The sequence below is a fragment of the Nesoenas mayeri genome (genome assembly GCF_963082525.1).
Source record: "Nesoenas mayeri genome assembly, chromosome: 12".
Lineage (NCBI taxonomy): Eukaryota > Metazoa > Chordata > Aves > Columbiformes > Columbidae > Nesoenas > Nesoenas mayeri.
The window spans coordinates 7,952,410-7,977,655 of record NC_137547.1 but is presented as its reverse complement, the minus strand read 5'-3'; the positions used below and the strand labels follow the sequence as shown (position 1 = coordinate 7,977,655).

The following is a 25,246-nucleotide window of genomic DNA, read 5'->3' as shown; positions in this document are numbered from 1 at the left end:
GTGGCCCTGATGTGGTATAAACGAGCTTCTGACGATCTCTTGAGAGCTGATGTGGGGCAGCTGGTTTTTGGCTGGCTCACCGCACCAGGGCATTGCTTTGCCGGGGTTGGGTCCAGCCTGGGAGCCGGGTGGCTGGGCTGGCGGGGTTAGTGACATCCCGGGCAGAGGGGGCGCAGACAAAGCCAGGCCACCGCAGCTCTGGCAGCAGCATGCTCTGCACAGGGAGGAGCAGGACAGTCCCGTGCTGGGACGGCTGTGCAGAGAGCGCTATGGAGCCCAGGAGCCATCGCTCTGGCTCTGCTGCTCGCAGGAGCAGCGTCCCCTGCAGAGCTGCCAGCTGCTCCGGCACTGGCAAGACGGAAAGTTGTCGTGTCCCTCTTGCTTTCTGTAGAGGCTCTGCCTCATTCCCTGAGTGTCTCCTTTCATTGTGGGAGTGTGGAGAACCCTCGCGCTCAGCTTCCCTTGGCTCTGGAGGGCAGCGGCTCTCCCCGCTATGGGTGTGCTGAGCCTGCAGCTCGTGCCGGCCTGCAGGCATGTGGAGCCGGGAGCCACTGGGTTCATGTGGGGATTTAGAGTTATTTATCCTCCTCAGAGAACTTTCTCCAAACATCTGCACCAGATGTGATGGGCACAAAGGCATCTCTCACACAACTGGGAGTCTGTTCTAAGGGCTGGAGGGTGCTGGAAGGTGGTGTGAATAATTCCAGCCTTGATAGTGCCCAGAATCTCATTCACATCCTCCTGGCTGGGCAGAGTGTTTCCCCGCACAGCCAGGAGCACGGGTGGCAGAGGAGCTTGAGGTCTTTGGGGGGTCCCGGCTCTCACATGGGGGCTTCCGAGGGGACCGATAGCCAAAGCGGGGAGGGTGTTAAAGCCGCTGGCTCCTGCATCTGGTTCCTATCAGTGATGATGCTGCGCGGGGACAGACGGTCGTTAGCGCACTGTGCACAGGCGCTGTCTCGCCCGCACAAAGAGGTGCATTATACCGCCTGGCAGAGGCGTGGGCTGCGGTTTCTTGCATAAGGAGGGCGTTTTATTTGGACTGCGGGGCTGCCTCAGCGCTGCTGCTTCACCCCGTCCGTGCCTCGCTGGATCTGCTGCCGTCGCAGCCTGGGGAGCAGCCGCAGGGCAGCGAGCAGGGCTGACGTGTCGCACGTGCGGCAGCGGCACGCATGGATGAGCTCCCACCACCAGCGCTCACCAAACCGCTGATCTGGTGGCCATGTGGCAGCAGGCATGGGAGAGGAACACTGGGGGGGACTTGGGGTCCCCAGAGGAAGAGCCGGTTGTCACACATGTCCCTGAGCTGTCCCTCATCAGACAGCAGATGGGATGCAGGGGCTCTCGGCAAGGCTGTGAGGAGCTGAGTGAGGGTCTGAGCACGGGTGGGTTGTCCCCAGTGCCTCTGTCGCTCTGGCCATTGCCACACGTCAGCAACAATAACAGTTCATCACAGCTTGGAGTTTCACATGGCGGTTCAGTGTTCACAGGGCGAGGCAGCCCTCTGCAAATTTACTTTTCAGATCAGAAGTGAGCTGCTGACCTGGGGAGCTCATGAGCTTGTCGTGTTTGTGTAGGGTGTGAGAGGGGGACCGAGGACATCGGTCAGTCGCTGCCACCTCCAGCAGCTCTCCCCATCCTGCAGGGCTCTTTGCAGTCACAAGGGCTGCCAGAGGAGTATCTGAGGGATCCAGCTAGATCCCGCGCCTGGCATTCACATTTCCCTCCTGCTTTTGGGGAACTGGCTCTTCTCTCAGCGTTTAAGGTTGCTTCTGCCCAGGGCAGGGGTTCTCCAGCTGCTGGACCATTGGAGTCCCCAGCTGACATCATGCTGCCAGGGCTTGGAAACACGGTGGCAGCTCTCCCCATTTCTGCCTTCTCACCTTTTGAGGAGCAGTGTCAAGGCTGTGGTCACCGTTTGGTGGCTTCATCCTCCCCTGGAGAGGTTTGTGGGTGAGCAGGGACCGTGTGAGCCTGGGCGATAGGGCATTAGCGCTTAGAGCATCTCCATCACAAGCTCTGCTTGCTTGCTGCAAGCCCGATTTGTTCCTTTGCTGTCACAACACAAGCTGGTATATTAATTTCCTAGAGCTTTTTATGATGATTGAGGCTGAAGATTGAATTGGGAGAGGAGCTGTGGGAGCAGAAATGTGGCAGAACACTTTATCCCTCAGCAGCTGCTGGCTCGCCTCTCTCTGCTGCAGAATGAAAGTGGACAGGGAAGCACGATGCTCCACAGAGCTTTTACCTTTGCCAGGGCAATCACTTTCATGAATGAATGAAGGCAAAGGATGGTTTTCAGTGTAGCTGTGCAAAGCCAGGCCTCCCTGTCGCTCCGGCTGCCCTCAGGGGCCAGCTCCAAACCCCGTGCCTGTGGCCACACGATGTTTTTAAGCCTTATCTGTCAGCAGCAAGCAGGAGGGCTGCCAGGGAGAAAATTCAGCCCCGGCCCAAGCTCAGAGGCTCCCCTTGAAAGATGTATTAAGAGAAACCAAACAAAAACTACATCAAAAACTCACAGGGCATAAAGCTGACCCTGTGTGAAATCTTACTCCAACCCTCCTACTTTCTGGAGGAAATGAGGAATTTATGCTCCAAATTATGCCTGTTTTCAGGCAGCAGACTGCTGCAGCACTTCTCCGATAGCCTTGATCTAGCTAGCCAAAATGCCATGCAGACCTGCTCTCATTCTTGATTTTAAACCAAAGTTAGAATGCTGTAGCTAGGCAGTGTGAGTTTTGCTAATCCACCAGATGCAGCTCTCTGGACATTCTTGGTAATAAGGTGATTATTAATTATTCCCAGCTCGCTGCTCTGCAGGGGCAGCTGGGCTGCACAGCTGTGGGCCGAGCCTGCGGGCACACACGCTTACAGCTTTCCTGGGGAGGCTGTTGGGCATGATTTAAAGCAAAGGTCCCCGTGAAGTCCCGCCTGTTGTGCGACTCCAGCTGTCGCTGCCCTGTGGATGCCAAGGCTGCTGGATCTATGGGGCTTGTTCCAGCTGAGACCCTTCACTTCACCCCGTGTTTGGGGAGAGGACAGGCGCCGTGTCGTCAGCCTCAGTGCTCCTCCATGTGGCCTCCCCTGGGTGCTGCTCTCCCTAGGGAGCCCTGCAGCAGGGACTCATGGTTGGTTTGGTAGCTCCACCTTGACCAGGGTTCAGTCTCTGTGCAAATGTCAACTTTCTTATGATTATGATGATGTTGTTTTTCTTGCAGGTGGGAACAGCGAGAGCTGCCTAATGGTAGAGTCTACTACGTAGATCATAACAACAAGACCACCACGTGGGAGAGACCTCTTCCTCCAGGGTAAGGGGCTCTGCGGCAGCTGGTGTCTCGCATACTGAGCTAACTTGTTGTGTCAGGTGCACGGGAGTCGGCACAGAAGGGGAGAAGTGTGTTGGTGGTAGGAAGGTCTTTTCTTTCCTAAAAAGAAGTGAGGTGAGATGACCAAGTGTTCACTGGCCTGAAAGCACACCCTGTATCCTCAGAAAGGTCTTTTCATCATTTGTAAAAATGAAAAAGCTTTCCAGTCTGTTGCATTTTCACCTCTGTTAGATGATTATTTGTTTAAACAGTCCATGGAAATCACTGAACACTTGACCAGGAGTGCAGCCGTATGCAGGCAGGGCAGAGGAGTGGCCCTTTGGGATGGGGTGCCAGCAAAGTCCCCCCAGGACCAGAGACATGGGCCTCATGTCACCTGGAAAACAGATGCTTGTAGATGAGAAGTGAGCTGCCGGTGAGCAGAACCAGGCGTGCTCAGCGTGCCCCAGGCCTGGACCCTGGGACTCTCTTGGGGAGGCTCTTATGTTCTCAGCTACATTGTGGGCTGCTTGTGCTTGAGAAGATGCTGCTGCTCAGCTCTACAAGCCCCGCAGGGAGCGTTCTGCAAAGCTCATGTCCATGGGCCGTGTTTTCCTTTGCAGGAGCAAATGATCAGGTCACACAAGCCGTACGCAGCCCTGGGTGCCTCGTGCTTTCCAGAAGCTTGTTGAGTTCTCACCTCTTTGTGCTCCTAAAAGCAAAGAACTCGACACAGACAAACCCTTGTTGTTCTTTAAGCTGAGTTTGTTGGGGGCTGGGATGACTGGAGTGAGCTTTAACCACCAGCACAGTGCATGAAACACCAGCCTCTCCAGTTTCACAGGAGTTTCACAGGAGCCTCCAGGTCCCTGTGGGCACCTCTGCCTGCAGTTAAGCTGTGGTCTCTGCAGCCGCTTTCTGATCCTACAACAGCTTGCAGTCTGTCTGGTGTGAAAGGCTGTTAGCTGGGAAGGCAGGTTTGGGAGCACCCCAGGTGTGCTCCTGCCCTCCCGCGCAGGTCTCCAGCCCTGTCAGAGGTCGGCTGTCTGGAGGGAATGCTTACAGCATCCTGGTGCGAACTCTGCTGGTGTCCAGGCACCCCATCCAGGCCTCATGTGCCCTTGCAGGGGCTGCTTCAGGTCTTGCTAGCCTTTTGTAGTTCCTTCTGGTGGATCCTGGTCTGAAAGAGCCCCCTCAGCTGCGAAACTGGTGGTTATGCTGGAGCTGGGAACAGAGTCCTCGTCTTAAGGGTGTGTTGGTCTTGTGAGAGGAGCCAGAGAGCAAGTGTCTCAAGTCAGGCTGTAGTGTAAGAGTGACATGAAAAATCACAGTCTTCAGAGCTGGGCTCTTGACCCTGGCGGCTCTCAGCTCTTCCTCCTCGGAGGACTGAGCTGCTTTTCTCACCCATGTTTCCAAGAGGCAGAACTCAGCCACAAATCTCCTGAGCCGCTGCATGGGGAGCAGGAGGGGAGCATGGCAGCTGGGGAAGGGCCTCACACCCAGCGCTCCTCACAGCTGGGCTTCCAACTCATTCTGGGACAGCAGCTGGATGTTCTCAAGTTGCTGCTGCGTGTCTGTGGCCCTGGGGATGGCCCTCAGACGCGGGCAATGGGAGGTTCCTCGATGTGGGACCATGGGTTGTGCCTTCTGCTGTACCTCCCGATCTCTCCAGGGCTTCCCTCTCATGTCTTCACACCAGTGTTAGTGTTGAGGTGCCACACGGCAGCTGGTGGCACCTGCCAGCAGGACCCACCAGCTGTCTGGGGACAGACAGTGACATCTTCCTCGGGTGTTTCCAGGTGGGAGAAGCGCGTGGATCCTCGAGGCAGATACTACTATGTGGACCACAACACCCGGACCACCACGTGGCAGCGCCCCACGGCCGAGTACGTCAGGAACTATGAGCAGTGGCAGTCTCAGCGGAACCAGCTCCAGGGAGCCATGCAGCAGTTCAGCCAAAGATTCCTGTACCAGGTGAGAGCTGGGGCTGCGGTGGTGGGGGTTTCCCCCCGTTCTCCTGCCAGTCCTACCTGCGAGACCATCAGTGCAGGGAGGTGCTCACTGGGCTGTGTGGGGTCTGTCAGCTCCACACTCGGACAGGAGAGCCTGTCAGCTCTTCCGCTGCATGCCGAGAACCCCGTGGGAGTAACTTTCCTTTTATAAAACAGCTTGCATGCCCCTGAAGGGTGGTGGAAGGTGTCCTCAGCAGCCTGTCCCTGGTGTCCTTTCAGTGCCAGCATGGCTAGGCACACGCTTTCTCCCTTAGCCAGGCCTTGCAGCTGGCCTGCGAGGCTGGCAGGATTTGCTTGTGCTGTTGGAGCCAGGCAGGCACTACGGGAGCTGTGGGAGCCGGGTCTGTAGCAGGAGGGGCGGCTCATGAGGCTGAGCTCATCCCTCCCCAAGTCTCCGTTGGGCTGAGGACAGCAGCTTGGGTCCTGGGTGGCATTAGGAGCTGCAGGCCCAGGGTTCAAGCGGTGGCACAGTGAGGGCTGCAAGAGCTGGGGCACCAGAGAGCACAGGGAATGAGCGCTGCTGGGCTCAGCAAGCGTCCTCCTGCTTCTCCCACTTCTTCCCCTTGTTCCTGGTTTGGGCTGAGCAGCTCCATTTCCTCGCCCAGGGGATGATCTCTCAACAGCCGGGTGGAGCAATAGCCCCTGTGCAGAGACACCCTTGTCCTGGTCTTGCTGTCACTGCTGGAGCTGGGACCTGGCTCCTGGCAAGCACTCTCTGATGGGTGGTGAGCACCCGCTGGTGACCAGGCCCATGCTGGCAGCTGCTCTGCTGCGGGGTGAGCGGTGCTGGGGAAGCAGCCAGGCTGGCACGTTCCTGCCTCCCGGAGCAGTGATGTCCCGGTGCTCTCTGCTGACAGCCGGCCGGGAGCCTCACAAGGCTGTGCCACGGTGTAAAACATGGCTCTTGGCAGCAGGCAGGGGTCTGGTGGGGCAGGTGCGGAGCGAAGGTGGGAAGTGCGGAGTGTCCAGCTCCCTGTCACCCTTTAGCTCCTCTCAGGGAGAGCCGGGCGGTAGACGGGTCCCAGCAGCACAAGCGCGGGTGCAAGCCGTGTGCTGCAGTGGGGAGCTTGGGTTGGAGGGGGTGCAGAGTCTGCCCCCCAGTGTTGCTCTGCATGGGACACAGCTGGGGCTGCTCGTTGGGGTGTGGGGCGCTGCCATGCCCCTCTGCCTCCCACCTCTCCCCAGACAGCTTCTCAACACCTCCAGGCCTGGCAACCGCAGCGGGACCCTCATGGCTCTGCCGCTGTCCTGGGCAGGCAGCTGCGGAGGGGTGCGGGGGGGCTCCCCCCAAGACCAAACCTCCTGCAGGCCCATCACCCACTCATGTCCCCACCAGCGCTGGCCTTGGAGTCACTCCAGCCCTGTGCAGCTCACCCTGGCCGGGCTCCGCGGAGCGCAGAGGGAGGGACTCAAGCTCCAAATTTAGCCTGATGAAACGGTTGTACTTTTTGTTTGGAGCTCCCCGCTGCCAGCAGCGATGGCTCCTGCTCTGCCTCCTTCCCGCGGGGCTTTCTGCTTTGCTGAGCCCTCCAGCTCCAGCACCCGGCTCCCTCCTCGCGGGGGCAGGCTGGTGGGAGGTGATGAGCAGCACTGCAGCCCCAGGTGCCAGCAGAGACCCCTCTGTCCCTGCAGTGTCCCGGCACCCAGGAGTCCCGCTGGCATGCGAGGCCGGGCTGTTCATGGGGCTGTGGGAGCTGTAGTGGGCTGGCTCCCCCAGCTCTGCCCAGGGCTCTTGTGTCTCTGCCCTGTTAGTTCAATTCGTTATTCTTAGGTCACAGGGAGGTGGTACCTCAGGATGTGACTTGACTGTGTTTGTCTGGGCAGGGAGGGAGCAGAGGCTGCCCCCAAAGCCCTGGCTGCCAGGGCAGCGCCTCCTGCTCCCCATCCTGGTGTGGGGGGTCAAGTACAAGAGATGAAGCTCAAAGAGACACACAGTGTGCCAGCCAGGTCCCTGATGTGCCCCAGGACATCCCTGGGGTGCTGGCCTGTCATGGGACCTCCTGAATGCTGGTGGGGGGCCCTGGCACCATGAGTAGTGGCCACGCCTGGGCCTGGGGCTTCCCCCCCACCCCGAGTGGGAAGGACGGGATGGGCTGCGGGTGGCATCACCTGAGCCCAGGCTGTGATCCCCAGCCCAGCATGCAGGGCTGGGACGCTGTTGGGACTGGGACATTGGTGGGACTGGGATGCCAGCAGGGCTGGGACGCTGGCCACTCTCCAGCAGCCGGGTTTCAGGAGGTGCACTGAAAATGCCTTTTTGGTAACTGCATTTTGTATTTACCCACTGAAAGCACTTGCAGGCCTCCTTCTCCCCTGAACCCCCAACTGTGGGGCTGTGCCTCATCCCTGGGGACCTCAGCGGAGCTGGGGACAGGGGCTCAGCACAGGGGCGGTGGGGCCCCTCCGTCCCGCTCCCCTGGCCACAGCGCAGCCCCGATTCAGGCTGGGTGATGGCCGTGGCTCTGCCCACCCCGGGGCTGAAGAAAGGTGCTTTGTGCGGCGGCCCCCCAACCTGCTGGGGGGTGGCGGGCGTGGGGCCGCCCGTCTGGGCGGATGAATGCGGCCTCAGTGCGGCCCCCTGCGCCCTGCGGCCCGGAGGAGGGGGCCGCCGCCAGGAAGCACTGGGCGTGGACAGGGCTTGTGGGAATGATTTCATTGGAAAGGCCTGCGATATTTTTTCCCCTCTGGTGTGTGGTTCTTGGAGGAGGCTGGAGGTGTATCTGGTGGGGACGGCCGGCGGGAGCCGAGCAGCCGCGCACATCTGGACCTGCCGTCCCGTCCCGCGCGGCCCCTGCCCCGCCGCCCCCTTGGCTGCCCCAGCCTCTGTTTAATTTGTGCTTTTTTTTTTGGCCTTTTTTTTTTTTTTTTTGGCCTTTTTTTTTTTGTTACCCCCTTGAGTGTGCAAGTGTTTTTTTAGTTCTCTGGAGCTGCGGGCCAAGAGGAGGCGAGTGGGAGCAGGGGCTGCACAGCTCACCTCTGCGTTCTGCTCTTCCCAGGCGTCGCTGCCCTGGTTTTATTTTGTGCTTTTGCCCTCTCTGTTGTCTCTAGTCGTCCGGCGCCCCGTCCGACAATGATCCTCTTGGTCCCCTTCCTCCTGGCTGGGGTAAGTACTGAGCAGCCTCGCCTGCCTGCCACGGTGCTCGCTGGGGACGCTCCCCTGTCACCCGCCCGGCGGGGGGGACGCTGCTGTCAGAGGCTCCTTCGCTGCCATCCCTGGCGTTACTGGGAGCCGTGGCTGGGGAGCCAGTGATCCCCACGCTCTGCTGCATGCAGGGCTGTCTGCCTGTGATTAGCACGATCTCTGATTTGAAATCCAGCTTTTTTTCCTTTTTTTCCCCTTTTCCTGGAGGAGTTCCCAGTCTCTCTCAGCTACTGAATGCAGAAGTGCTTGTGGTTGTTCTTTTGGACGGGGGAGAGGCTGGGGATCCAACTCCTCACTCTCCCCAGATCCCTCCTCTGCCGAGCAGGGACCCGTTCTGCTGCCGTGCATGTCCCCGGGATGCTCTGCCCCGCTCTCCAGTGGGACTGTCCTGCCCCCATGGCCCAAGCATCATGTGCTGGGACACTTTGAAAGGTCCCTGTGCCACCCCAGGGCGCAGAGCCCCCCTCCATGGCAGAGCATCCCTGGAAAGCGCAGGCTGGGGTGCTGGTGGGGGTGGAGGGGCCGTGCTGTGCCAAGCAAGGAGGGCAGGAGCAGAGTTAGAACCACGGGGAGCGCGGTGCAGGACAGAGGGGCCCGGGCTGGTGAGGGGGTGTCCCAAGGGCAGAGTGTCGATGGGAACGGGACTGGAGCCTTTGGGTGGCCTGGCCACCTCCTGTGGCAGTGAGGAGAGGGGCCCTGTCCTCGCTGTCTGCTGAGCAGACTGGGGGAGGCACAGCTGTGCGCGGGGCTGAGCACCCTGGGGTGAGGGTCCCCAGGATGGATGGGGTCCCAGTTATCACATGCAGGGTCTGCCAGAGCCGTGACGTGGGGGCAGTTGGGGCGGCGGTGGCCGGGGTGACAGGGCCGTGTGCGTGCAGGGCATCCCTCCCGGCATGGAGCGGCGTGCGGGGCGTGACGCGGGCACATGGAGGGAGGAGGTGTGCGGTGTGGGGCGCCGCGGAGGCAGAGCAGTGCTGGCAGATGTGCAGCAGCGCGGAGGGAGGTGTGTGGGGTGGGGGCTGGTGAGGAGGGAGAGGGTGCAGGATCAGCAGTGGGCCAGGGCATGTGGGGCTCAGCCATGGCTGGGGGACACTTGCTCTGCTGAGCGTGCAAATAGTGTCAGGACGGGGGTGTCCGGGGTAGTGTGTGGCACACACGGGGTGTGGGGAGGGAAGACTGTGTGTGAGGGGGCTCCTGTGCAGCAAGTGTTGGAGGCTGTGGGTACAGAGAGGCCGAGCAGCAGCGCTGGGGGGTGCGGTGTGTGTTTCGTGCCTGTGCGCAGCAGAAGCGGTTCGGGTGTGCATGAGCTGTGTGCCTGCAGCAGGGCTGTGCAGGAGCGGGGACGTGTTGGGGTAAGCTCCTGGCCCCAGCCTGGCAGTGTGGTGACAGGGCTGTCCCCTGCTGTGGCACCTCCCCACGTGCTGGCCGTGGGGGCACTGCAGGAACCGGCCTTCCCGCAGCCGTGGCAGCTTGTGCACGCAGGAGCGATGTCGGGCTTTTCTCCTGCCCTTTCCAGGGAGCTGGGGAGGTGGGACCGGGGTGCTGCCCAACTTCTCCTGTGCTGGGCGGGGGAGGGCTGGCCTGGGTGCTCCAGCTAACGCTTCCTCTCGCCTTTCTCGTAGAGAAGAGACAAGACAATGGGCGAGTGTATTACGTGAACCACAACACGCGGACCACCCAGTGGGAAGACCCTCGCACGCAGGGGTAGGCAGCCCATGGGAGAGCAGGGAGAGTGCTGGCGGTGTCAGGAGGTGATGGGTTGAGGGCTGCCTGTGCTGGGGCACTGAGCGGGCTGCAGCACCGGGGAGCCAGAGCACCGAAAGCTGCAGGCAGGTCTGGAGCCCAGGAGGGTTGGATGCTGCAGCCCCAGGCATCACCGGGCAGCTCTCTGGCTTGCGGGAGCTGCAGGTGGAGAGGAGGTGATTGAGAAGACTGCATGGCACCTGGGTAGGCAGAGGTGTTTGCTTCTTGCCCTGTCACCTCCCCGCAGGGCTCTTCTTGGGCTCCCGAGAGCTCTGGGCTGTTCCCCAGAGCCTGGCCCAGCTCTGCGCTGTGGCCGCCTCTCCCGCAGATGGAGAGTGAAGCTGTCACCATGGCCAGCCCTGGCCATGGCCAAGAGTGCAGCCTAGGCAATGCTCCTGTCTTGGGGTGCAGGCAGGTGCTCACGAATCCCTCCTGGCATGGAGCTGCAAATGGAAGGTGGCCCCAAGGGCAGCGATTTGGAGCTGCAGTTTGGGGTGAGATGCCCGAGGTGCCAGCCCAGTGACCCCCTCCTTGTGGGCAGGATGATCCAGGAGCCGCCACTGCCGCCCGGCTGGGAGATGAAGTACACGAACGAGGGCGTGCGCTACTTTGTGGACCACAACACTCGCACCACCACCTTCAAGGACCCACGCCCTGGATTCGAGTCTGGGTGAGCATTTTTGGGCCGGGCCCCTCGCTCTGCAGCCGAGCAGCGCACCAGGAGCTGGGCCTGAGCTGCTGGCAGCGCTGCCTTCCCGTGGTCATGACATGGGGTGGAGGAAGCAGGTCAACTTTGTTGCAAGGACACGGAGCGGTGGGTTTAGGGCCCGCGTTTGGCTCTGGGAGTGAGCGGCCCAGAGATCTCCCTCCCACCTGGCAGGCGATGGGGCTGCGGGGCCACGCCGCTCATGCCGGGGCAGGCAGGATGCTGGACCAAGGGCTCTGCTGCTTTTGCAGGAGCAAGCAGGGCGGGTCTCCAGGAGCGTATGACCGGAGCTTTCGCTGGAAGTACCACCAGTTCCGCTTCCTCTGCCACGTGAGTAGAGCAGCCGCAGGGCCCGGCAGCGTGGGGCTGACCCCGTGGGCAAGCGCAGGTGAGGAGAGCTGCTGTGCCCGCCTGCACAAAACCTCCTGTCTCTGCCTTGCTCGTAGTCAAATGCGTTGCCCAGCCACGTGAAGATCAGCGTTTCCCGACAGACGCTCTTTGAGGACTCGTTCCAGCAGGTGAGCAGGTGCCGGTGCCACAGAGCCCAGGGCGGTGTGGAGCCCCTCGCACCAGCCCATGGTGACGCTTCCCCTTCCTTCTCCCCAGATCATGAACATGAAGCCGTACGACCTACGGCGCCGTCTGTACATCATCATGCGAGGGGAGGAGGGCCTGGACTACGGCGGCATCGCCAGGTGAGCGCCACAGGGCCGTCCCTGCCGTGGTGTGAATCCCCCCGGGCAGCACAGGCCAGGGAGCCTGTGTGAGCTGCACCGGTGTCCTGGCCCTTCTGCAGTGCCTGCTCAGGTGAGGAGCCCAAAGTGCTCAAATAGGAAACTCTGTGAATTTTTGGAGTGGTGGAACAAGGCAGCAGAATGGCACCAGCCTGTCCCTGCCACAGAGGGGGCTAGGGGACCCGGCTGGGGCTCTCTTGCTGTCCCCAGGCTGTGGGGCAATGGGTCGAGTGGCCTCTTCTCCCCATAGCCACCTTGGCAGCCAGCAGGCCCTGGTGTTCCCAGGGCAGCTGGTGTTTGCTGGGGTAAATGTGGTGAGATGCGGTTGCTGCAGCCCCCACTGCCTGCCCAAGGATGGTGGTAGCATGGAGCACGGGCTATGTCTCAGCTGGAGGGGGGTCCTGTGGCCCCAGGAGCCCCCCAACTCACTCGGGGTATCTGCGTTGCTGCTGGTAACACTTCCTCCACCCGCTGCTGTGCCAGCATTTGTGCTGCCATGCTCTCACCCGCTCCCCTTCACAGTGCCACTGCCCTGGCACTGGTGCAGGCTCCTGCTCGCCGCCTCTCTCCGTGTCCTGCCAGTGGTTTTACCCTATGGTAGGTTACGTCATGCTGTTCTACCACAGGGTAGAACCACGGACGGGATGCTGGGGCTGCCTCTGCGGCCAAGGACTCCATCTCCTGCGCAGCTGGGGCAGCAAAGCCAGGATGGTGCCCGTCCCGCTGCTTGGGGCTCCATGGGGCTCCCGGGGCCTTGGGGTGTGTGCGCGCAACAGCGTGTGTGTCTGTGTATGACTGAGCCGCTTGGTGCTTGCCGGGATCCCCAGTGCTCTGAGCGGGGGCTCCAGCAAACTGGGGTGTTTCTTGCCAGTGCCTCCAGCAGCCCCCACAGCACCCCTGGGCACAGCACACCCACACCCAGTCCCACCAGGACCCAGCACTTGCACCAGCACTCCAAGGAGATGGGCACCTGGTTTGTGTGGGGTGTGTGTGGGGACACAGGGCTGTCCCCTCCCCGCACAGCCCCTCGTCACCGTTGCCCCCCATCTCGCCCCAGGGAGTGGTTCTTCCTCCTGTCACACGAGGTGCTGAACCCCATGTACTGCCTCTTCGAGTATGCCGGCAAGAACAACTACTGCCTGCAGATCAACCCAGCCTCCTCCATCAACCCCGACCACCTCACCTACTTCCGCTTCATCGGCCGCTTCATCGCCATGGTGAGTGCCTGGGGAGAGGGGCTGGGGAGGGGACGGGAGACAAGACCCTTGGTTTGTGTCCCCACCGTGGAGCAGGAGCTTTGCAGGGCATGGGGCTGGCTGGGGGATGAGGGGCAGCTCTGCATGCTGGGGCTGTGCTCGGCTCGGCCCTGTCACTGTCCTGCCCCGCTGGCCAGGTCAGGGCTGTGGGACACGGGCTGTTGGTGCTGTGGGTGCTGCGCTGTGAATCCAGGGAGCGGCCGTGGGGCCAGAGGGACCTGGTTTCCCAGGGGCTGTGTGGCGGGGATGGCTCCAGGTCTTTGGCTGCCACCCCAGGTGCTGTCGGGGCTGCAGCTCTGGGACTATTTTTAGGCCCAGCAGTGTGAGATTTTCCAGCTGCCCAAGCCCCAGGGCGGCTCCTCCTGTTTGTCTCGTGTTCTCCAAGGCCAACGTGCCACAGGTCACCCGGCCCTGGGCTGGCAGGGGGGCTGGTAGGGGCTCCCCCAGACTGGGGAAGGGTCCCTGGCCCACGGCCCTGCGAGGTGTGTGGGGAGGCGGCTGCTCTGCTCGCCGCTCTGTCCTGCCCTGCGCATTGCAGGATACCAATAAAACCCCAGACTATTACTCACTGCTGGGCCGTTCTAGACAAGCGTCTGCGTTATTTTTGGCTGCCTTTGCCTTGGGGCTCCTGGAAGCCAGGGATTCAGGGAAGCCGCAGCACAGCTCTGTTTAAACAAGTGCTCTTAATAGAACAGTGAGGGGTGAAAAAGACAGTGGAATTTGCGGTGAGGAGTGGAGAGGGGCTGTGAGCACCCGCACCCCGGGCAGCGTGTCGGGGAAGCCTGCTCCTCCACACTGCTTTGCTGGCCAGCAGTGAGCGCAGCAGCCTGGGGACCCCGGGAGTGATTCCCTTTGTCCCGGTGGCTGCCCCACTGGTGAGGCACCATCTCGTCCTGGGGTCTGTCCTGGGGTCCCCCGTGACCTGGCGTCACCTCCCCGCCACAGGCTCTCTATCACGGCAAGTTCATTGACACCGGTTTCACACTGCCCTTCTACAAGCGAATGCTGAACAAGCGGCCCACGCTGAAGGACCTGGAATCCATTGACCCCGAATTTTACAACTCTATCATCTGGACCAAGTGAGTCTCCACGATTGCCCAGGGCTACCCTGCTGCGGGGACAGCACTCCCCCCACAGCCCCACACTGCTGCCTCGGTGAGAAATGCCACCGTGATGTCCTCCCGCAGGGAGAACAGCCTGGAGGAGTGCGGCCTGGAGCTGTACTTCATCCAGGACATGGAGATCCTGGGCAAGGTGACCACCCACGAGCTGAAGGAGGGTGGTGAGAGCATCCGGGTGACGGAGGAGAACAAGGAGGAGTACATCATGTGAGTCACTGTCCCGACACCCATGCCGGGCGCCTGCCCACGCTGGTGCAGGGCAGTTCTGGGGTGGGAACACGGGCCTTGGGACGTGGCCGCTTCCCTGGGCTACGTGGCCTGTGACAAGTCTGGGCTGGCGCGGGCGGCCGAGCTCGCTGCGGTCTGGCGTGCTGCTGGCTGGGCAGCTGCCAGGACTTTCAGGAAAGAGGAGAGGGGAGAGAGGGTGAAACTCCTCTCCCTATCCCGTGGTTGCTCACCCTGCCTGTGCCCCGCTGTGGGGCTGGGGGTCCGGGGCCAACTCCTGCTGATGGCTGCTCGGGCCAGGGGCCGTGGTTTTCAGCCTTGACCTGCTGCTGGTGTGTGCTCGGGGCTGTCTGTGCTCACGGGTTCAGGGGCAGAGAGAGAAACACGCTAGTGGGAATTGCAGGGAGCCCCTGTCCTGCTCCCGATGTGCCCATGTGGCTCCCAGGGGCCCTCCCTGTGGGTGGGAGGGCTTGTCGGGGGGCTCGCTGGCTGCCCACTGACCCCATCTGCTCCCCAGGCTGCTGACGGACTGGCGGTTCACACGAGGCGTGGAGGAGCAGACCAAGGCTTTCCTGGACGGCTTCAATGAGGTGGTGCCGCTGGAGTGGCTGCGCTACTTCGATGAGAAGGAGCTGGAGGTGAGCTGGCACCTTGGCTGCCACCGGAGAGCGGAGATACCGCTTCCCTCTGCTTCCCTCTGGCTGCCTCGGGAACGGCACACGGTGGTGGCAGAGCACACGGGCTCTGCTTGTACCCTCCACCCCTCAGCTCTGCTAGTTGGGTCTATTAGCAAGAAAATGTCTTGTCAGAGGTGACACTGCCCTGTCCCAGGGCCGGAGCCTGTGCCTGGTGAAGCACGGCACCGGAGGGCTCAGTGCTGCAAAATGTGGGCGCAGGGCCTTGTTTATGTCCCCTGCTAACTGTCCCCTGTCCCCAGCTGATGCTGTGCGGCATGCAGGAGATCGACATGAATGACTGGCAGAAGAATACCATCTACCGGCACTACACCAAGAACAGCAAACAGATCCAGTGGTTCTGGCAGGTCAGTCCCAGCGCCGGCAGTGTCTCTGTCCTGCTCCCCACGCTGGGATTGTCCCGTGCCCGTGGCGTGGGGCTGGCAGGCCTGGTGTGGGGCAGGCGGCCTCGCAGGCTGTCGGGAGAAACGAAGTACACCTGCAAGCCTGTGTTCAGCAAGAAGCATTTGGCTGTGGCTGGCAGTGGCCCTGCGGCTGCCGTGGCCGGCAGGCAGCACTCCGTGGTCAGCGCGCTCCTCGCGATGGCTGCTGCTCTGGGCAGGACAGGACAGGGTGGTGTGTGACAGAGCTGGGCCAGTCCAGGGGGGCTGCTCTGTGCTGGCCAGGAGAGAAGGGGTCAGCGGTGGCTCTGAAGGAGCGTGAGGCTGAGCAGGCCCACTCCCGCGGGCCCCTGGGGGACCTGGGGTGGGGACGAGGGCTGGACCATGGGCCCCACGCTGCCCTGCGTGGCTGCGGGCGATGGGGATCCCACTCCTGCTGTGTTCTTGTCGTAGGTGGTTAAAGAGATGGACAACGAGAAGAGGATCCGGCTGCTGCAGTTTGTGACGGGAACGTGCCGCCTGCCCGTCGGGGGCTTCGCGGAGCTCATTGGTGCGTGTTCCGGGCGGGCAGCAGCACTGCAGGGGCTGTGACCAGGGTTGCCCGTCCGTGGCTCTGTCACAGTGCGGGGCAGCAAGCAGGCAGCGAAGCAGCTGAGGTGGCTGAGCACAGCGGTTTAATCTGATGGCACGCTGTACCCAGACAAATTCCTCAGCCGTGAAGTGTGCAGCCACAGTTAACTTCGTCAGTGCAGTTTGTGATCTCATTTTGAATGAGATTTGATTTTTGATTTAATTTTGATTTTTGTGCAATGATACCCCTTTTCCAGAAAACCACAGTGTGGCATAATTCTCTTCTCATCCTTTAATTTGCTACTTTTTGGGGCCTGTACCAGCCTTTCCCTCACTTTCCTGGAACCAGTGTTGAGCTAACCAGCTAACGTAGCCACTCATTTATTCTTGCTGGCATATTAGCTCTTTTCTTTCCCCTGGAACCTCTCCAGCATTCACAATTTGTTAAAAAGTGACCTCAGTGGCTCAGACTTCCTGAGCCAGGTCCTTCAAAACTGTCAGATGGACCCGCTCCATCCTTTGGGTCTATGGATAAATATGCTTTAGTGCTTGCTGTTTAACCATCCCGCTTAGAAGCTACACTGTGTTCTCTGTGCTGTAAAAATGCTTCTCAGCTTTCTCTGTTCTTGCTTTTTGTTCCCCCCTCTGCAAAGGAGTGGGAACAGGCAGTGAGTGCTGCTGTGGATTTCTGCCCCAACGTGTCTCTGGGATCATGGGGAGTGTGACGGTGTGATCTGGTGGCGCATGGCATGTTGAAGTGTTTTCTTTCTCAGCTCCCAGTCACATAATGAAATTTGCTGTACTCATAATCAACAGGCAGCAACGGGCCCCAGAAGTTCTGTATCGATAAAGTTGGCAAAGAGACGTGGCTGCCTCGGAGCCATACGTGGTAAGTCATTCTCTGCGGCCCCTCTCAGAGCACACGGGGACAACTGCTGGCAGCCCCTGTGGGGTGCACGGGGCCCCGGGCCTCTCCGTCCCCTCCACACGCACTCCCGTGGGACGTGGCTGCTGTTCCTGGCAGGGCGTCTTCCCACAGCCGCCCTGCGTGGCTGAGGCCGGGGGGACCCTGCCAGGGAGGGAGAGTTGGGTTTGCAGCACAATTCACAGCCTCTGCTGTCTCTCCAGCTTTAACCGCCTGGATCTCCCTCCCTACAAGAGCTATGAACAGCTGAAGGAGAAGCTGCTTTATGCCATTGAGGAGACGGAAGGATTTGGACAGGAGTGATGGAGCTTTGGTGCTTTTCCAGGCCGTGAGGTCCTGCCTGCCGGCACTGAGCCCTCTCCACGGGACAGCGCGCAGGCGGCTGCGGACGCTGTTGCTCTTGTTCTGCGCGAGACCTGCGCTAACGTAGCCCTAGGGGAAATGGGTCCGCATTTCCCTCCCCAAACAAATTGGAGGTGTGCTGGGGAGGTGGATGCAGGAGCCTGGCTCTGCACGCTCCCGAGGGGCGCGGGCTGGCGCACAGGGGACGAGGCAAAGCACACGGTGCACCGAGGCTCCCTGGTCCCCCCTCACACACAGTCAAAGGAGCTCTGGGCTCAGCACAGGCTATTTTTCCCCCTAGTGTTTTCTGCCTTTTCGTGGCATTTTAATACATGGAGGTGAGGAGGGAAATTGGCTCTCAAACCACGTCTCAGGTCTCATTTGTGGCCTGTCCTGCACCCAGCAAAGGTGATGGGGAAGCCCAGTTGCTACCACTGGGGCCAATGCACCCCACGAGCTGGACCCAGGGCCTGGCCGAGCGTGTCCTCTGCATTTTCATTTGCAAGCGTGTGGCCCCTGCGATGTTGTATTTAATATTTAAGTGGTTTGTTGCCAGAGCTGGTGCTCTGCAGCAGCCTAGGGGGCTCTGGCCACATTTGGGGCACATCTGGCCTTTGCTGGGTTTGTGGGTTCAGCCCAAACTCCCCATTTCTTCTGTTGCTGGCCAGGCTGGTGCTGGAACAGCCAGAGCTGTGGGTGAGGGCAGGATCAAGCCCCTCACCGGGCTGCCACCTCCTTTGCTGTTCCCCAGTGTGTGGGGCAGATGGACCCGTGCCAGCGCTGCTGTACAGAGCTGTACCGAGGGGGACTGTGGGTGCAAGACGCTGCCATCGCTTTCGACTGGTACCTGGATCGTTTTGTACTGCACCGTCCTGCCCCAGTGACACCGACTTCTTGTGCAATAAACGATAAGCAGCTGCCGAGGTGTGTGTCCCTGTCCGTGTGTCACACAAAGGGATAGCCCAGCTTGGGGCGAGGACAGACTCTGATGGGCACCTGAAGCTTATCGGCAGGGGCAGAAATAAGTAACGTTTTGGGTTTTTTTTCTATGCGCACACTGGGCTGGTGGTGGTCAGGACAAAAAAAAACCCGACACAAGCAGCACTAAAAATGGGTATTGTCCCCTCCCCGGGCAGGTGGCCATGCTGAGGCCTTCGCTGGTGCAGAGCTGTGGGCGCTGGGAAGTGGCACCTGCGCTGCAGTGACGGGCACCAAGGTGCATGGGGACTGTGCAAATAGGAGCGAAGTTAAATATGCAGCTGTCTGGGGCGCAGAATGGGCTTACTGTAATGAATTAGTCCTGAAAAGTGCAAATACGTCCACGTGCTGCAAGCCTTGGATGGTCACTGATGCCTCAGGGAGGAAGGGAAGATGTTCTCCTGTGTGGCAGCATCACACACAACCTTCCTCCTCCCGCAGCAGGATCCCCTCTTCCCTCCCCTGGGTTTCTACCCCCGCAAGCATCACTGCTCTCGCCAGCAGCTGGAGTGCAGGCTGACATGGAATGTGGTAGAAATCCTTGGCTGTCGGTCTAGAAGCCCTTGAAGGTGCACAGGGGGAAGAAAGGGTGCTGCACCAAAAAAATATCTACAACCTTGCCCCTGTTTTTTCCCCTTCCCTGCCCGAGCCGAGCGCCCAGGGCCAGGCTGTGCTGCAGAGCTGGCTCTTGCTGCAGCCGCTGCCTGGCTGAGATTGCTCCAGGCGCCTTCTGCTGAACGCAAAAAGCAGAGGAAAGCAGAGCACTGCGCATTTCAACAAAAGAAAAGAGTTTACAAGATTTTTAATTTACAAATAAAAAACCTACACATTTTACTTTTTCTCCTTTTTCTCCTCTTTCTTGACATCACTCTTCTCCTTGTCTTTCTCCTTCTCATCTTTCCTCTCCTTTTTACTTTCTTCTTTCTCCTGTCCTTCTTTCTTCTCTGCATCCCTGTTGGCAATCTTGTTGTTAATGAGGTTGTGCAGGGCAACCACAGAGCGGATGAGGGACGCCAGATAAACCACCACCATCTGGTCATTGGTCTTCAGGTAAAAGGCCTTCACGAACTCCTGCAGGTTGACGTCGGGCAGCAGGTTGAAGACGTCCTGGAGGTGGTAGATGATCTGGTGGTTGATGGGGAGTTTGCCCATGGCCACTTTCTCCAGGTAGCTCCTGATGTCCAGAAGTTTGGAGTTCAGTCCCTTCAAGCCATGGACCTGATTCGTGATCCGCTGGGACAGCGTGCCCACCGTTGTGTCCTTGATATCTCTGAAACGCCCGCAACAGAAAAAATCAGCACGAGGTTATTTGCAGCATCATTAACAGGTGGGCCTGTTCACTTAAGAGACCTTTCCTGCTTAAACAGAAAAGCAGTTTGAAGCACAGATGAAGCGCAAGTGAAATGAAAGCGTCAAGTCAAAGGAGAACAGCCTGATGTTTGTGACAAAGTAGGTCTAAAATAGAGTGGTGTTGTATCCTGTGCTGCACGTGTGTTCTCTGGAGTAATATTTGTAACACTGGTTAGAGAGACAGAGAGGAATAAAGAACAGCAGTTTGGGTAGCAAAAAGGCGAGCTGGTTTGTGTCTCCGAGTGCAGAGCCCTGTCAGCACTGCTCCCCTGCGCTGCTGCGGCTGCACAGGCCCAACTGAGGCTGCATTCTGCTGCTGTCACAGAATGGAAGTGGAATTTTCATCACCTGATGGAGTTTCAGTCACACATTTCACTAGCAACGAGTAATACACTCTTGAATTTAAGTAGTGTGTTTAACATGCTGCGCGGTTCCTTGGGGAAGCTGGCAGCGGGAGATCCCAGCTGGATCGCGCTGGCTGCTGCATGTCTCGGAAGAACGTGTTCACGTGAGAGCCACTTACCGCAGCAGGTGTTCAACACCAACCTCCTCCGCCTCCTCTGCTCCAATCTCGCTCGTCACGTGCTCAAATGTCTTGGAGGTGGGAGTCCCGTCCTGGAGGGACAGCAGGCAGGAGACACCGTCAGGTACACAGGCACATGCCAGCGTCACATTAACCAACAGCGCTTTGCGTGACAGGGTCAGGAAGGGGCAACGGGGTGAATGATGGCAAAACAGAGTATGGAGGGGCTGGAGTACACGGCTAAGGGGAGAAGTCTGTAACTGAGTCACAATGGCTTCTAAAAACATGGAATTTTAGATGGAGTGTGAGAAAGTATATTAATAAAACCAGCAAAGTCCACAAGAAAGACTAGTTGGATTTTTCTTGGTTTAAGTAGTGTTACCAACTAGGATTTCCTTCTTTCTTCTGCTCTGTACAATTTTCAATTAATGTATTTTGCTGGTCTATGTACTGGTGAGTAGAACAGAAAGTCTCACTAAATACCACAATTCTTTCTTTCTTTCCTAGTACAACCTTATTACATTTTAGGACACCTTTTGCTATTCTGGTATTTGCTTTCAACTGGTAAGAAGCACATTTGCAGAGCTAGAAAAAAAAATACTAACACAGCAATTACATTAAAATTACAGTTTATACACTGGTGATTAAGGAATACATTTAAAAGAGTCACAGGCTGAATTTCTGAGAATGAGTTTTACCATGTGTTTCCAAAGCCATTATGTGGCTCTGTATAGAGCTGTAAATAGAAAGCACCGCTGGGACTACTGTGAACCCGCAAAACTGAGAACAAATCTACAACACTGGGAGCAGCTTTTTCTGCATAGTGGGGGCCTGAGAAAGGCAAAAGGATCAAACTCCTTTTTAATATACATCCAGAATGTAATTTAAATCAAACAATCGTAAATGCCAAGCTAAAGCTGACTCACTATGTTGTTTGTCCACACAGTGCTGCAAGTGATTAGTAAGTGCTGCTCAGAGCTGACCTGCCCACTCAGCACTGCTGGTGCACAATGACTAAGCCTGTAATTACTCAGAACAGGTCAGAAACAGGCTGGCGTGTCAAAGTGACACCTTACGAGTGTGCCCACCTGTGACTTTCTTCATGGCCATGGACATGACAGAACCAGGTAAAAAGCACCTAAATCACAGGGACAGCTGGAGCTTTTCTCCCAGGGGCATTGGGGAGGAAAGGTTTAGTTACAAAGTTATATTACGACTGGGATTTAACCTGTGCTTTCAGCAGATTTTGGCTGCAACTCACAGGCCCTCACTAGTGTGTGCAACATCCCCTGTGTTCAAGGCAACATCCTGCAGAAAACAAGGCCATGTTAACAGCCACCTCTGAATGGAAACCCTTTCCCTAGGAAAAGACACATGTTCAATACTCACATCGTGAACTTCTTCAACTGAAATATAAGCCTCTGTGGGCAGCCCCAGGTCCTTCGGCTTCACATCAATAATCACCAACACCTTATGGAAAAAGCAACCATTTCACAAAACCAGTTTTCATTCAAAGACTAAGAAAAGAAAATAAATCAGGTCAGCATGCTGGCTGCCCAGAGGTGTTCACGTCAGGCACAAGACTGAATTCCTCAATCACTTGCCAGCCAGCAGGTCTTTAACATGCCATATCACCAGTAACAAAGGTGGCCAAGGGTTCCCAGATCCCCCATTTAGGAACAGAGAGGAAAAAAAAACAAAACAAACCAAAAAAGTTCTGTACTTACAGAGTTCGGACAGTATCTTTTCATCAGCTCATTGATGGCAATGTCGTTCTTGTGCAGTTTAGGGCCTGTGTGGTACCAACCAACTATTCTTTCTCTAGCTGAGCAAAACCAGAAAAGATTCTAAATCAGACTTGACAACTGCAGAGAGACTTGGGCAGACTGAATTAGCAAATGAAGGGTGAAAACGTGACGTGTGTAGAAAGGAGTGTAAAGTAGGGGGAAATTAATCGCAGTAGGTGAGACAATGACATGGCCAGTGACAGCTCACTGATGGGACTGACTGTCACAGCTTTCTAATCACATATGTAACTTTGCTCCTGGGTTCTTAACTAAGCTGGACTATTCTGTACCGTTTATTAATTCTGCAGAGACCAGGATGTGACAGCTTGAAACTCTGCCATCCAAGAATACAAAAATTCTAGAAATTCTAGAAATGCAAACTGTATCATGAGAACGAAAATTGTTCCCATGGCTAAGAAAAGTGAAGTGAGGACTAAACGTTCTGCTCTAAAGTCTCAAACTGAGCAGTGAAGACACTTTTAAAATGACTGGTGAAGCAATTAGAACCATTACTTAAAATGTGAGTTCGTAGTGTTTAAATTAATTTAAAAACTTAATTTCAGTGCACATCTGTATGGGATGGGTTATAGAGGAGAAAGCTCTGAGATTCTTCAGAAGAAACGGTATTTTTGAAATCTGAATTATTCTGAAGATACAAAGCTGTCAGGAGACTTGGAAAAATTATCAAGGTATAAATTAATCTGTTAAGAACACCAACTATTTGCACAAATTAACCCATGGAAAACCACCAGGGAAAGTGAAGTCAAGCAAGGAATTAGCACGGAACAGCTTCTCAAGTAAGCAATTAACTCTCTGCCTTACTATGAATTCCTTTCCCCACACAGTCTTGGAAGTTTTTAGGAGTGTATCCCTGACTGTAAGAAGACTCAAACTTACCATTGACCTTCTTAAACATTCCATACATGTTCTCCAGATAGTCATGGTCCAGAAACCACACAGTGTCATCCTTGTCATCCTCATCAAAAGGTACTGGGAATAAAACAATAAAATCAATATTCAAGAATCCAACTTCCAGAATGAAAATGTGTGTAGAAACCCTGTGTTTTAGGATACCTGTGGCTGCTAAAGGGAGCGGACTTTAATCAGTTTTAACTGTCCTGCAACACTACGATGTGCAAGCGAACCTGCAGTACTGGTCAGGTCTCTCAGGCAGAGGCCGTCTCGTAATTACTGACAGCTCCGACCTGAGGAACTAACCGCAAATCATTCTGCAGGGTGTCCTCAGCAGACAACACAAACCATTGCAGAAGAATCCTCACACAGGCAGAGGTGACACATTGGTGTGCACAGACATTCGATATGACGTCCCAGCAGACTGCACAGTTTGTTGACCAACAGCAGTCTGCTCAGAGAAAAGTCAGCCTTCAGCACACAGCACGTGTATGGACTACCAGAACACCGTGAGGCATGTTACGTGAGGACTATTCACCCTCAAGTACACAACTAGTCATTTTATCAGTTAGCATGTACACAGGGACACAGGCTCCGTTCTGAGAACAAAGACTGCTTTCCGTCTTTTAATTTATGGGTAAAAGCCTCACAGTTGAAAGGCTGGCAAAATGACAAAAAAAACCCCTCTTTTCAACTCAAATGGAAAAAAGTTCCTTCAAAAATTGGGAAAAAAAAATAGTCCACACTTGAGAGAAGAACACCATATAAACCCTGAAACTCCATATTTAAACTGAGATAATTTTGCTGTGTCACAGTGTAGCCCCATTGGGAAGGAAATTATCTAAGTAACACAAGCAGGTCAGTAAAAGCCACGTGTTTAAGAACTACTTTTAGTATCACATGTAAGTATTGAAGAGAAAACTATTTCAACACTGTTAACAACAAGCTTAAGAACTAGTATTGAATTGGACAAAATCTGGGGAAAAGAAATAAAGCTAAAATGTACATTAAATCTTGACACAAGTAGCTAACAGCGACATCAGCACCAAGAGCCGTGATTCCTGCCCGATGTGTTGCAACACGGATCACTCAGCAGAGCTCCATGAGCCCACTGCAGCAAAACATTCCCCAGCACTCTGGAAGGGGTTTATACTGCTCCCGAAACACTCCGCAAGACTGTCTGGAATCGCTGTGGTTTTGACAGTAGTGAGCATTTTTAGTTTGATATAGGCTGATTTGTACATGGAGGGAACAATCTGTGGTTTGGCAGGGTGGCTTAAAAAAAACCCCAAATACAATTCATCTATTAAATAATTCAGCAGGCTGAACAAGGGCAGGACACCCAAACTCACCTGCAAAACTGTTGGACACATCCAGGATTTTTTTCTGCCAGGAGCCCAGCAGCACACCAACGACTCGCTTCTGGTTCCCAACTTTTCCTATTCTAAATGGAAAACGCTGTCAGTTCCGGCACGAAAAGCCAGACTCGGGACGGGAGGAACCAGCGGAGCCCCCGCTCTGCCCGCAGCACCGCGGCTGTGAGGAGCGAGCTCTGGAGCCGCTCGTGTCATCGCCATTTCCTCGCACAACGGCAGGCTGGCTCGGCTCGGGAGAGCTCAGGTCTTAGTTTTGGCACAAAAACTGCTCGTCACCTGGCGCAATGAAGTTAAATGAGGCACAGATGCAGCTCCAGGAACGAGCTCCACTCACGGTTGGACTCGATGATCTGGATGGTCAGTTCCAACCCAGAGGACTCCACGGCCTCCTCACCCATGTGTGAACGCGCAGGGCGCTGCTCCCGGCCCTGACAGCGCCCCCGGGCCCCACCCGCCCCCTCCTCTCCGCATGAGGAGGAAACAACAGCGCTGGCGCGGCCCGGGGGTCCCGCAGGCCCGGGGCTCCCGCAGGCCGCGCTGCCGCCGCCACACGGGGACCGTGGCACCGACCGCCCGCCCGGGCCCCGGCGCGCCGCCCCCTCACGGCGGGGGGTCCCCGCCGCCCCGATCTGCCCGCCTGGGCCCCGGCGCGCTGCTCCCCCCACGGCCCTGCTCCCCTCAGCGCCCGGGGTCCCTCCCGGCCCGGCCCGTGACTCAGCGCCGCGGCGCCGCGCCCGCCCAGCCCTACCTGTTGAAGTGATCGACGACGCTGAGCAGCACCAGCGGGTGCACCACCACCCGGTCCACCGCCAGCTCCGGCATGGCGCCCGCCCAGCCCGGCCCGGCCCGGCCCGGCCCCACTTGGCTTCGCTCCGCCGCCCGCCAGCCGCACCAGGCCCGCTCTCCGCCGCGCGCCCCGCGCCCAGCCTGCCCCGCGCCGGGGCGGGGCCACCGCCGCCATCTTGGAGAGGTCGTGGCGGCAGGACACCATCTTGGAGAGGTCGCTGGGGCCGGATGTGCTGCCGCCATCTTGGGAAGGTGCGTCTCGGCTGTCGGCGGCGCGGCTCCATCTTGGGGAAGTCGAGTCGCTCCGCCCGAGGTGAGGGGCGGGCCGGCGGAGCAGGGAGGCGGACAGCCGGCGAGCGGCCCTCGCTCGGGGGGTTT

General features: G+C 57.6%; 2 protein-coding genes across 5 annotated transcripts in view; one reads left to right on the top strand and one right to left on the bottom strand.

The window, feature by feature from the left end:
- WWP2 (WW domain containing E3 ubiquitin protein ligase 2) overlaps window positions 1-18,071 on the top strand; it is a gene marked incomplete at its 5' end in the record, with an annotated part of 37,317 nt that extends 19,246 nt beyond the window's left edge. For 2 of the 4 annotated variants that reach the window (XM_080351826.1, XM_080351827.1), the window contains 16 exons: window positions 3,219-3,308; window positions 5,105-5,279; window positions 8,366-8,420; window positions 10,082-10,163; window positions 10,744-10,872; window positions 11,160-11,238; window positions 11,355-11,426; window positions 11,515-11,603; window positions 12,700-12,859; window positions 13,844-13,977; window positions 14,086-14,226; window positions 14,762-14,882; window positions 15,182-15,286; window positions 15,773-15,869; window positions 16,706-16,778; window positions 17,018-18,071. In XM_080351826.1, the coding sequence (XP_080207952.1) occupies window positions 3,219-3,308; window positions 5,105-5,279; window positions 8,366-8,420; window positions 10,082-10,163; window positions 10,744-10,872; window positions 11,160-11,238; window positions 11,355-11,426; window positions 11,515-11,603; window positions 12,700-12,859; window positions 13,844-13,977; window positions 14,086-14,226; window positions 14,762-14,882; window positions 15,182-15,286; window positions 15,773-15,869; window positions 16,706-16,778; window positions 17,018-17,117 (1,702 nt within the window). In that variant the 3' untranslated portion in view covers window positions 17,118-18,071. Of the gene's footprint in view, window positions 1-3,218; window positions 3,309-5,104; window positions 5,280-8,365; window positions 8,421-10,081; window positions 10,164-10,640; window positions 10,659-10,743; window positions 10,873-11,159; window positions 11,239-11,354; window positions 11,427-11,514; window positions 11,604-12,699; window positions 12,860-13,843; window positions 13,978-14,085; window positions 14,227-14,761; window positions 14,883-15,181; window positions 15,287-15,772; window positions 15,870-16,705; window positions 16,779-17,017 lie in introns of those variants that run through there. The other 2 variants (XM_080351828.1, XM_080351829.1) reach the window with 2 other exon arrangements.
- An 848-nt stretch (window positions 18,072-18,919) lies between these two features.
- Window positions 18,920-25,033, bottom strand: PSMD7 (proteasome 26S subunit, non-ATPase 7). Its single transcript, XM_080351760.1, has 7 exons — window positions 24,831-25,033; window positions 24,059-24,150; window positions 22,692-22,784; window positions 21,735-21,832; window positions 21,397-21,477; window positions 20,008-20,099; window positions 18,920-19,404 (listed from the first exon to the last, which is right to left on the bottom strand). Exons 1-7 carry the CDS (start codon window positions 24,902-24,904, stop codon window positions 18,966-18,968), a joined length of 969 nt encoding a protein of 322 aa, XP_080207886.1. The 5' UTR covers window positions 24,905-25,033; the 3' UTR covers window positions 18,920-18,965.
- Window positions 25,034-25,246: the final 213 nt, after the last annotated feature.

Excerpts from the sequence above, each read along its gene's own strand:
- PSMD7 (XM_080351760.1), bottom strand. The coding sequence starts at position 24,904 with ATGCCGGAGCTGGCGGTGGACCGGGTGGTGGTGCACCCGCTGGTGCTG. Across the intron at positions 24,151-24,830 it reads GTCGTCGATCACTTCAACAG|AATAGGAAAAGTTGGGAACC; the intron begins GTAGGGCTGGGC and ends TTTTCCATTTAG. Across the intron at positions 21,833-22,691 it reads AATGTTTAAGAAGGTCAATG|CTAGAGAAAGAATAGTTGGT; the intron begins GTAAGTTTGAGT and ends GGTTTTGCTCAG.